This window comes from Marmota flaviventris, chromosome 2 (genome assembly GCF_047511675.1).
Source record: "Marmota flaviventris isolate mMarFla1 chromosome 2, mMarFla1.hap1, whole genome shotgun sequence".
Taxonomy (NCBI): Eukaryota; Metazoa; Chordata; class Mammalia; order Rodentia; family Sciuridae; genus Marmota; species Marmota flaviventris.
In genome coordinates, this window is record NC_092499.1 from 43987039 (window position 1) to 43999459 (window position 12421).

At 36.8% G+C, this 12421-nt stretch overlaps 1 protein-coding gene and 1 long non-coding RNA gene across 10 annotated transcripts in view; one reads left to right on the plus strand and one right to left on the minus strand.

Moving 5' to 3' along the window:
• Window positions 1–12421, plus strand: part of LOC114088250 (uncharacterized) — a 114260-nt gene that overhangs the window by 52939 nt on the left and 48900 nt on the right. Inside the window, exon 4 of the long non-coding RNA XR_011706594.1 lies at window positions 1339–1502. This is a non-coding gene — a long non-coding RNA (uncharacterized lncRNA). The remainder of the gene's footprint in view (window positions 1–1338; window positions 1503–12421) is intronic.
• Window positions 1–12421, minus strand: part of Heatr5a (HEAT repeat containing 5A) — a 121091-nt gene that overhangs the window by 8434 nt on the left and 100236 nt on the right. For 8 of the 9 annotated variants that reach the window (XM_027929835.3, XM_071607817.1, XM_071607818.1 and 5 more), the window contains 5 exons: window positions 11050–11298; window positions 7813–7940; window positions 6031–6178; window positions 4356–4628; window positions 1350–1574 (listed from right to left, as the gene is read on the minus strand). In XM_027929835.3, coding sequence (XP_027785636.1) covers window positions 1350–1574; window positions 4356–4628; window positions 6031–6178; window positions 7813–7940; window positions 11050–11298 — 1023 coding nt within the window. Of the gene's footprint in view, window positions 1–1349; window positions 1575–3533; window positions 3616–4355; window positions 4629–6030; window positions 6179–7812; window positions 7941–11049; window positions 11299–12421 lie in introns of all 9 variants that reach the window. The other variant, XM_071607819.1, reaches the window with a different exon arrangement.

Genomic DNA, 12421 nt, shown 5'->3' on the forward strand with positions numbered 1-12421 from the left:
CTTTTTACAATCACTATAATATACTACTAAAAATAAAAATTACATAACTGGAGCTGCAGGTGTATATTAGTTGTAGAGCACTTGCCTATCCTACACAAAGCTCTGGATTTTATCACCACACTGAAAAAACAAGATAAAACAAAAACAAAAACAAAACACACAAAATTCACATAACAATAAGATAAAAATATTTAGTGGATGGGGAAAATAATATTGATTATCATTTATTGATAAATGATAAGTAATAAACAAGATGCTTTTTATACATTGTTACTGTGCTAACAATTTTCTGCAACATAATATCATTATTGGGTTCCCTGTGAGTACATCTGTAATCCTAGCTACTCTGGAGGTTGAGGCAGGAGGATAGTGAGTTTAATGCCAGCCTGGGCAATTTAGTGATGGCCCATCTAACAAACAAACAAAAAACCCCAAACCAAAATAAAAACATAATATCCTGATTTATTAATGAGAAAACTATAGCTCAGGGTAACTGGGTAACTTGTCCAGTCCCTTAGCTAGTAAATCCTGGGATGTTGGGTTAGATTTATCTTATTTTATCTATTATTTTTAATATAAATGGACACAATACATTTATTTTATGTGGTTCAGGGGATGGAACACAGTACAGTGCCTCACACTTGGTAGACAAGCGCTCTACCACTGAGCCCCAGTCCCAGCCCTATCTTATTTTACATGTATAATGTATGTCTTATGTATTTTTCAGTTTATGGCATGTATTGAAAAGTTGAAGCATACTACATTTTATTTATCTATTTATCTTAGTACAGGGGGTTGAACCCAGGGGTGCTTAATCACTGAGCTACATCCCCAGCCCTTTTTTTAAAAAATATTTTTTAGTTGTCAATGGATCTTTATTTATATGCAGTGCTGAGACTCAAACCTAGCGTCTCACAAGTGCTAGGCAAGTGCTCTACCACTGAGCCACACCCCCAGCTGCCTCCAGCCCTTTTTATGTTTTATTTTGAGACAAGGTCTAAATTTCTTAGAGCCTTTTTAAATTGCTGAGGCTGGCTTTGAACTTGCAATCCTCCTGCCTCAGCCTCCTGAGTTGCTGGGATTACAGGTATGCACCACTGTGTCCAGCTACTCACATTTTAAATAAGCACTACATCTAAAGGTCCTTCACAACAATATATAAAGTCCCTGTTATTTACTTGCATTAAAGGTTAAAGATACTAAAATGTATACATACCTTCTAAACACATAATACTGTCTTCTCTAGGTAAAAATGACAACCATGATCAAATAAATACCTTATTCTTAAAAAACTGTTCCTCTCACTTTTTTAAACAAACTGAACAAATGCTTCCAAAGAGCCTTAATACCTGGATTCCAACAATCAAGAACTGTTGTTAAAGCACTGCGAAGAAGATCAGTCCAAGCGGTGTGACTCTTTTCTGCTCGGGCCATGGGGGAAGATAATATTCCTTTCAGAGCCTGAAGTGAAGCTGCAACCGTTGAAGATAACTGGCTCCCAGGTAACTTTACTGCAGTTTCTCTGAGGACTCCAATTGTGAGGTACAATATAGTAGGGAGAATTGAGATGCTTCCTATAAGATAAAATTTTAAAAACAATCTAGATTTTAGTCAATATGAATATATACAGTTCCTAAAAGTCATCAATAAATAAGATAGTGTTAGAGATTTCTAGCTTTTAAATTATTTCTTGGAATTGGCTTAGTGGAAGAGTGTATGCATGCTTAGTATACAAAAAACCCAGCATACATGCAAGTTATTTTTCATAAAAGATTATAATTATATAAGATAATTGAAATAACTCATAAGATTTTAAGGCTAGAATAAATTTTTTTTAAAATTCACTTTTTATTTGCTATCACTCTCAGATGTTGCTGCATTATTATTATTTTTTGTGGTGCCAGGAATTGAACCCAGAGTTTCATGCATGCCATGCAAGCACTCTACCACAGAGCTATATCCCCAGCCCTGGAATAAATTTTGATAGGTATAACTGGAGATATTTAAATTGTATCATTTAGTATCTTCGTATCAGTATGAATTTGTCATTTTTTTTTTATTAGTTACACATGACAGTACAATGAAATCATTATATAATGTTATCTTATTTGGTATTTGATAAACAAATTTATTTTATCTTCTTGCTGTGGTAAAACATAAGAAAATTTACCATTTTAACCACTTTTAAAAAATATTTATTTTTTAGTTGTAGTTGGACACAATACCTTTATTTTATTTATTTTTATGTGGTGCTAAGGATTGAAACCAGGGCCTCGCACACGCTAGGCAAGGGCTCTACCACTGAGCCACAACTCCAGCCCCCCATTTTAACCATTTTTAAAATAGTTATTTATTTATTTTTTAGTTGTAGGTGGACATAAAATCTTTATTTCATTTTTATGTGGTGCTGAGGATCGAACCCAGTGCTTCATGTGTGCTAGGCGAGCGTACTACCACTGAGCCATAACCCCAACCCCATTTTAACCATTTTTAAGTGTACAATCCAGTTGCATTGAGTATGTTCACAATGTTGTATAACTGTCACTACTATCCATTTGAATTTTATTACTCTTTTTCAAGGAGATTGTGGAGATCCACTCAATATGAATTATTCATTTTTCAGTCCACTAAGAAGCTGAAAAGTCAGTTCTAATTAAAATGAACATGAAGAAACTAAAGTTAAAATGGTCAACTCAACTTTCCTGGAGACCAACAAGCCTGTATAGTGTATTTTTACCTCTAATCCTCTGCTAGTCACTTTTCTTTTTGTTACTCTTGTTGTGGGAGTACAAATTTTTTTATTTTTTTATTTTTGTACCAGCAATTGAACCCAACCCAGGGGCACTTAACCACTGAGCCATATCCACAGCCCTTTTTATTTTTTGAGTCACGGTCTTGCTAAATTGCTGAGGTTGCCCTTGAACTTGCAATCCTCCTGCCTCAGCCTCCCAAGCTGCTGGGATTACAGGCGTGTGCCACTACTCTTGGCAAAGTACAAATATGTGTGAAAGAACAAGGAGTAAAAGTTTTAATTCAAATTGAAGTTTAAAATCATGAGGTTAAAAATAAATAGCATATAAATTGGTCATAACACATTTAAGCAGAAATATGGCTACCAATTAAGAAGTATATATTAAGTACTAAGTACCTGTTATGTGCTAGATTTTGTAGGCCACAACATTTAGTTTTGATCAAGACACAAATATATGTATATATATATGTATAAGTAATAATCAAAGACATAAAATGTCATTGGCAGATAAAAGCTATAGATCAATATAAAGAAAAAAAAAGTGTATATACCTGATAAACAAAACTCAGTATGTGCTAAATAGTGAAGCTTTTACAGATGATCTAGGGCTGAAATTGGACTATTCTTTTTTTTTGGGGGGGAGGGTGTTGTGATTGAATCCAGGGCCACAAGCATGCTAGGCAAGTGTTTTACCAATGAATTACATCCTCAGCCCTGGAGTTGAATTTTGAAGAAAGAAAACAATTTATAAAGTAGAGGAACTAGGTATGGTGGTACTTGCCTGTCATTCCAGAGATTCAGGGAACTGAGGCAGTAAGATTCCAACTTGGAAGGCCAGTCTAAGCAATGTAGTGAGACACTATCTAAAAAAATAAAAGGACTGGGATAAAGGTCAGTGATAGAGCACCTCATTGAGTGATAGGCTCAATCCCCAGTCCTATGGGATAGAGTAATTTTGGATCAAGGAATAGCATGGATAACAGCACAGAACAAGGATGAACACAAATACATCTGGGTTTAGGATTTCCACAGAAGCAATCAGGCAAAGGAAGAAAGGAAGAAACTCCTTAGTAAGGCCTGAAGCAACTTAGTGAAATCCTGTCTCAATATAAAAAATAAAAAAGGACTGGGATGTGGCTCAGTAGTTAAGTGGCCCTGGTTCAATTCTTGTTACAAAAAAAAAAGCAACAGCTCAGTAGAGCTATGTGGAAAGTCTTAAATCCTGTGTTAAGGTATATGAGGCTGGGGACAGAGCTCAGTGGTAGAGCACTTTCCTAGCTTGTGTGTGAGGTCTTGGTTCAATCCTCCCGCCTCCACACACAAACAAGAGGAGGAAGAGGAGAAGGGCCAGGTGCAGCAGTGCATGCCTATAGTCCCAGGGGCTTGGGAGGATGAGGCAGGAGGATTATGAGTTCAAAGTCAGCCTTAGCAAATTTAGCGAGGCTCTAAGCAACTTAGTGAGACCCAGTCTCTAAATAAAATATAAAAAGGTCTGGGAATGTGGCTCAGTGGTTAAACACCCTTAGTTTCAATCCCTGGCACTCCCTCCCCGCCCCCAAAAAAAGAGGAGGACGAGGAAAAGATTAGCAATTAAATTCCATACCTTCAGGAGAGCACACTGCAGGAAGTTCAGAGATGATAACCAATGCAGCCGAAACCAATCTACTTCCATCTTCTGACAGTATTTGTGGCTTTGAAGCTTTTACTCCCGAGCTACCTGTCAATTTAGGATTTAGTTCTGGGAGCTGTCTAACAAGAATGCATACACACAATTCAAGTGTTGCAAAAACCAAGGACTTCCCAGGCACAAGTCCTCCGGTGTCTTTTCCCTCTCCAAACTCTGGTAGGGTTTCCTTTTCTGCAGCCCCATCATCAACTAAAAGACAGGAAAAATAGAGTTTAGTAAATACTTTGTGCCAGCTTTATTTCTGGTAGATGACAATTTAATTCCTTTCTGTATAGGTAACACATTCTTTTTAACCTTTATTTATTTATTTATTTTTATGTGGTGTTGAGGAATGCATTCAGTGCCTCACATGTGCTAGGCAAGTATTCTACCACTTAGCTACAATCCCAGCCCCTAGGTAACATATTTTATAGCTAGTCTTGGGTATTAAAAAAGTTATGGATAAAAAAATCCTTACAACCTTGTCAGCCCTTAAATATTGCCTATTAAACCTCTTTCCATTAAGAATGTGAATATGGCCAAGCGTGTTGGCGCACACTTGTAATCCCAGCAGCTCAGGAGACTGAGGCAGGAGAATCTCAAGTCCAAACCAGCCTCAGCAACTTCATGAGGTGGTAAGCAGCTCAGTGAGACTCTATCTTTAAATAAAATACAAAATAGGGCTGGGGATATGGCTCAATGGTCAAGTGCTGGAGCTCTAACAATGAGTTTGTCACCTGAGGTACTGGTAGTGGCGGGTTTTTTTTTTTTTTTGGTACAGGGGACTGAACCCAGAGGCACTTAATTACTGAGGCACATTTCCAGCCTTTTTTTTTTTAATTTTGAGACAGGGTCTCCGTAAGTTGCTTAGGGCTTCACTAAGTTGTTGAGCCTGGCTTTGAACTTGGAATCCTCCTGCCTCAGTCTCCTGAGTCCGTGGGATTACAGGTGTGGGCCACCACGCCTGGCTATGGTTATATGGAATTTTCTAATATATGTAGAAATCAATTGAATGGAAGGAGATTCTATGGTCAAATGAAATCTTAAAGGACAAATCTAAAAAAGTCATGTTGGACTTGTAAACAACAGTTTGTGTACCCAAGACATTAATAATTCTTTCCATGTACACTGGTGCAACTAAAACAAACACTTTAGCGGTATAAGGGACTTTTTTCCTCCCAAGTTTTGTTAAAGTTCTCTCTCTCTTTTGATACCCGGGATTGAACTCAGGGGCATTTAACTACTGAGCCACATTATCAGTCCTTTTCTGTGTTTTATTTAAAGACAGGGTCTCACTGAGTTGTTTAGGGCCTCACTAAATTGCTGAAACTGGCTTTGAACTCAAAATTCTCCTGTTCAGTCTCCAGAGCCACTGGGATTATAGATGTGCACCACTGTGCCTGGCTAAAGTTCTCTTTTTCCCAAAGAATAATGGCTTGCCTACTGACAATATCCAAGCTAACATGAAGAAGAGAATGAGAGGATTTAAAGCCATGTCTATAGATGCTCAATTTTTATCCTATACACAATATATTATCAAGACTACATAAAGTAATACTTTAAAAGTTAATGATGCTATGTCATTCATTTGGCATTAAGGGTTAACACTTACCTTCTGCGCTTCGTCTTTTCTCCTTCACGTGTTCTTGAGCAGCACAGATAATCTGCCTTACCACTTCAAGTGAAGCCAATTGAATGGAAGGTGATTCTCTGGTTAAAATTACTCGATGCAGCACATTCAGCAACTCAATACCCAAATCCTACCATAGAAAACAAGTAGTGGATAGGATATTATATATCATTGTGTTTTGTTTTCAGTAAAATATACCAGTGTTAAATGTCATTTTGACAAAATTCAGAAAAAGAGAATATGACATATTGCTTATAAAAAATAAGGATGTTAGTGTAATAAAGTTACAAACAACATTAAACCAACTCCAGACTGTTTTGTCCAGTCTCTGTGGGAGATGGTACTATGACAAAAGATCATTTCCACATACGTCCTAAACTGGGAAAAATGGAAAGGAAATTTCCAAAACAAGATGGGAAACAACTAAAGAACACAAAGGCTGACATGTAGATTATTAAATTTACATTAAAGTTTCTACTAATAATGAAGAATGAAGGAGAAGTAGAGTGTTAAAATGGATCTCTTTTTTTTTTTAAGAGAGAGAGAGAGAGAGAGAGAGTGTTTTTTTTTTTTTTAATATTTATTTATTTTTTTTAGTTTTCAGCAGACACAACATCTTTGTTTGTATGTGGTGCTGAGGATCGAACCCGGGCCGCACGCATGCCAGGCGAGCGCGCTACCGCTTAAGCCACATCCCCAGCCCCTGGATCTATTTTTTTAAAGAATAAAATACACTGCAGAGATACTATTTCATTTCTCCTTCTCTTTTTTATTAGTTACTCTGATTGCTTTCCTTTATTTTTGAAAATAATGGAGTAAATCTGTCATTATTATTATTTTTTTTAAGAGAGAGAGAGAGAGAGAATTTTTTAATATTTATTTATTTTTTTTAGTTTTCGGCGGACACAACATCCTTGTTTGTATGTGGTGCTGAGGATCGAACCCGGGCTGCACGCACACCAGGCAAGCGCGCTACCGCTTGAGCCACATCCCCAGCCCCAATTTGTCATTATAATACTTGTTTTAATAGAGAAAACAACAGACTTTATGATTTACTTATGTCCAACTCAAGTCTGGTAAGAACCTGCTAATGCTTTAAACCTAGCAAATCATAGTATTAAATAATAGTCTATGTAGAGAGGAAATCAGATCTCCTGTTTACCTTAACACCTGAGTCAATGGCAACAAAATTAATATACTGGATAATACATGAAGCTAACAGTGCCTGCTGAATGCATATTTACCCTTGAGAGAAGCAGCAAAAAAAAAAGAGTCACACTTTGTATAGCAATTATTTTACCATGGCCACAACTCCACCTACAGGTTAGACAACAGTCTCTTGAAAAGACCTGGTAGGAGAACTTGCCAACAAGAATACTTTAAAATGGATAGTAACTATAAGACCCAATCAGATACTTTCTTGGGAAAATGGAACATAAGATTCAAGTGAATGCAAAAATTGGGGTTCACAGAAACAGAGCAAAGAAAGAATACCATGTATACCTAGCAGTTACTGTCCTGGACAATTCAATATGGAACCTTCCTATCACTGCAAAAAGCAGAGACAGAAGTGGCAGCCAGAAGAATGATAGCTCTTGGGTCATCACACATGCTGATGGCATTCTGGTTCCAAGGCCCAGCTGTGCCTTGTAATCTTAAATGACTTCTCTTTTTACTTTTGTGTTAATTTCTGCTTACTGTAGTAATCTGAACTTATTTGTATTCCTTGAGATCTACAAAAGCCCCCCCAAAACGAGAAATCACCTGATCACTGCCAATTTTAGATCTGGGCCAAGGAACATCTAAAAGGGCTTGTAATGCATGTAAACAAGCAGTAATACTTTCCATGGTTGCATCTGAGCGCAATGAACATAGAAATTCCACACTGATTCCTATAGGAAGCAAAAAGAGAAGGAGGTCGCTTTTGAGATTCTTACATCATGAAGTTAAATAAGTAATATCCTGTTTTTTTATAAGATACAAGTAAACTTAGCAAAAAGGTAGTACAAATTAAATTACAATGACTTTAAGACCAAAACCCATAAATTAATAATGTTAAGTCTCTTAAATTTTGCTATCTATACATATACAAAGAATAATTTCAACTAGGCTTGTGTACAATTTGCTCAGTTGCTATTAAGTTGTTCAAAGATGCAAAAATTACAATAAAATTGTATTAGGGAAGTTAGTACGTAGAACTTCACAACTCTATTTTGACTAAAATTTGAGTGATTATCATGTATCAGGCACTATACTTTGCATATATCATTTTACTCAATTTTCATAATATGAGATGAAGTAGGTACTATTATTACTACTTTTTTCTTTTCCAGTGCTGGGGATCAAACCTAGTGCCTTGCACATGCTAGACAAGCATTCTCCCACTGAGCCACATCCCCCAAAACTATAAAGTTTTTTATTTTTTAGTCTAGATAGACACAATGCTTTTACTTAATTCATTTATTTTTATGTGGTGCTGAGGATTGAACCCAGTGCCTTACACGTGCCAAGAGAATGCTCTACTATTGAGCCATACCCTAGCCCTAAAGTTTATTTTTAAAAAGCTCTCATCCTAAGGCAATTGGAAACAAAAAAAATTATTTTTGGGGGGTGGCTAGAGATTCAACCTAGGGCCTTGCACATGCTAAGTACATTTTCTTCCATCAAGCTATAATCCCAGCCACTAGAAACAATGTTTTTAAATTAAAAAAAATTTTTTTTTTAGTTGTAGATGGACACAACAGTTTTATTTTATTTTATTTATTTATGTGGTGATGAGGATTGAACCTAGTGCCCCACACATGCAGGGCAAGTAACTCTACCACCGAGCCACACCCCAGCCCCCCAGAAACAATTTTTATTTATTTATTTTTAGCTGTCAATTAACCTTTATTTTTATTTATTTACATGTGGTGCTGAGGATCAAACCCAGTGCCTCACACATGCTAGGCAAGCACTCTACCACTGAGTCCCAACCCCAGCCCCTTAGAAAATTTTTAATAGGCTCAAGGATATAGGAATCTAGTAATTTCTGACCTGGGAATAAAAAATAACAGCTATGAATCACAAATCTACTTCATTTAATCATTTACCTTTATAACTCATTTTCTTTCTTTTTTTTTTTTTAAAGAGAGAGAGAATTTCTTAATATTTATTTATTTTTTTTTAGTTTTCAGCGGACACAACATCTTTGTTTGTATGTGGTGCATGGATATATTTTTAAAAATTTATGTATTTATATTTATGTGGTGCTGAGGATTAAAACCAGGGCCTAATACATGTGAGGCAAGCACTCTACCACTGAGCCACTACTCCAGCCCCAAAACACCTCACTTTTAAATGAAGTTCTGGTACAACATTTGCTTAGCATCTATGAGGCCCTAGGTTCAATCCCAGCAACATCACCAAATATAAAATAAAATCAGTTCTGGGAAAGCTAAATAATGGATTAATTAAACTTCATGAATCTAAAAATCTTACTGATTTTTTTTGTTTTTGTTTTTGGTACTTGGAATTGAACTCAGGGCCATTCAACCACTGAGCCACATCCCCAGCCCTATTTTGTATTTTATTTAGAGACAGGGTCTTACTGAGTTGCTTAGTGCCTCACTTTTGCTGAGGATGACTTTGAACTCGAGATCCTCTTGCCTCAGCTGCTGGGATTCTAGGCATGCATCATTACGCCCAGCAAGCATGCTTTCTTAAAATTTGAAATTGTTGAGAACAGGGAATTGTCCCTCATAATATTGCTATTTTTAATGTATATAGTGAGAAATTCAGAACATTTGTAGCTATGACATGGAGCTTTTAAAAATCATGTGGAAAGAATGACGTTTTTTTCATACAAAAATTACTATAATTTATTTGACTGGATACAGAATTCTAGACTTAATATAATAAAGTTTTTAATTTTATAAAATATATACAAATTTACCCAGTGACATCAAAGTTCTCACTAATACTTAACAATGACGTGACAGTCACAAGAAGAGACAGGCAATAAGGTACAACTGAAGAATAACCCCTCTGGGCCGGGTGTGGTGGCACATGCCTGTAAATCCAGCAGCTTGCAAGGCTGAGGCAGGAGGATCATGAGTTAAAACTCAGTCTCAGCAAACGCAAGGCATCAAGCAACTCAGTGAGACCTTGTCTCTAAATAAAATACAAAATATGGCCAGTTGTGGCTCAGTAGCCAAGTGCCCAAGTTCAATCCCTGGGACCCCCCTGCCAAAAAAAAAAGAGTAACCCCTCTGGAAGTGCTGGGAAGGAATACTGCCCAAATTATATTGTTATATTATATGCATATTTGAAAACAACAACAAATCCCATCACATGTACAATATAATGTGCCAATAGAAAATATGGAAAGGAGAAGAAAAAAGAGAATAACTCCTCTATGTGGCAAAGCGTAGTATAAGGCTTAATTTTGACTAAAAAAATAACAAAACAACAACAACAACAAAAAGACAAAGATTTGATGGGCGTGGTGGCACATGCCTGGAATCCCAGAGGCTCAAGAGGTTAAGGCAAGAGGATTGCAAGTTTGATGCCAACCTTAGCAACTTAGTGAGGCCCTGTCTCAAAATTTAAAAAAAGGCTGGGTATGTGGTTCAGTGGTTAAGTGTAACTGGGTTCAATCCCTAGTACCAAAAATAAATAAAATTTAAAAATTAAAAAACAAAAACCAAAAACTTGGGGGCTGGGGTTGTGACTCAGTGGTAGAGGGCTTAACTAGCATATGTGAGGCATTGGATTCGATTCTTAGCACTGCATATAAAATAAATGTCCATCAACAACTACACACACACACACACACAATAAATAAATAAATAAACTTGTAGTTTATAAACAAATTTGATATTTACTTTTCTTCCTTCTCCCCTCAAGGAAGAAAAGGGGGAAGGGAAGGGAAGGAGGATAGAAGGGGAAGAAGGAGGAAAAGGAGGAGGAGAAGGAGAAAAACCCCTCTGGCATTGTCATCTTGTAAGCTCTTTTACTCACCTAAAAGAAGATGGAATCTATCAGTGTAGACATCCTCAGGGGACTTTACTGTAGCCCCAGATGATGAATCCTGACACATGGAAGTTGGTGTCACAGGCCTTGAGAGATTAGATGCGCCCTCATCTGGGTCAGCAACAACAAAGCCTGTGCTTGTAAGCCACAAGGCTGTAGCATGGAGAATAAGGGCCCAGGAGTTGTAATAATGCATTTTTGCATTTTCACTAGTCTCTGCTGTATAGAAAGCACCACCTAAAGAAAAATAAGTTAAAAAAAAAAAGAGGGAATCAAACTGTTTCAGGATAAATAAAAGATTAGTTTACAATACATTTTCTCTTTTCTCTGTTTCAAGATAAAGACCATTTCTATCACTTGCAAAGTTCACTCATATTCATCCTTTTCTATCAGTTCCCTCAAGTCCCAAGGAAGTTACTTTCTGATTGTTATTTTTTTCGTACTGGGGATTGAACCAAGGGTGCTTAACCCCTGAGCCACATCCCCAGCCCTTTTTTATATTTTATTTAGAGACAGGGTCTCACTAAGTTTCTTAGGCCTCATTAAGTTGCTGAGGCTGGCTTGGAACTCGCAATCCTCCCGCCTGAGTCTCCGGAGCTGCTAGGATTACAGGAATGCACCACTGCATCTAGCTTTACTTTCTAATTTTTATCAGGATAGGTGAGTTTTATATAATATCCTATCACTACTTGTTTTCTATGATAGGATTTGGGTATTGAGGAATCACATCTACAGTATATATGTGTCTGTAATTGACTTATGCTGCCTTACAACAGAGATTCATTCATGCTGCTATACTATCAAAAATACGTATTTATACACATACATATACATTTTCCTTCTCCCCTTGTACCAAAGATTGAATCCAGGGGCACTCTACCACTAAACTACATCCCAAATTAGCGCCCCTCCTCCACTTTTTTTTTTTTTTTTTTGTGGTGCTGGGGATTGAACCCAAGGCCTTGTGCATGCAAGGCAAGCACCCTACCAACTGAGCTATAGCCCCATCCCCCAAATCAGCCCTTTTTTATTATTTGTTTTGAGACAGGCTCTTGCTAAATTGCCCAGGCTAGTCTTGAACTTGGATTCCTTTGGCCTTAGCCTTCTGAATCTCTAGGATTATAGTCATGTGCTACCTTACCCAGGTACATGCTATTATTTTGTGTGTTCAATAAAGTTTACTCAAAACTTTAAATAAGAATGCATATTATATGCATCCTTTTGGGACTTGCATTTTTTTAACCTAACATTATGATTTGAAGATTTATTTATGTTGATATACGTAAGTCATTCGTCTTTGTGGTTGAGTTGACAATAAATCAGTTTACTTGCATTTTGTTTCCATCTTTATGCTACTAAA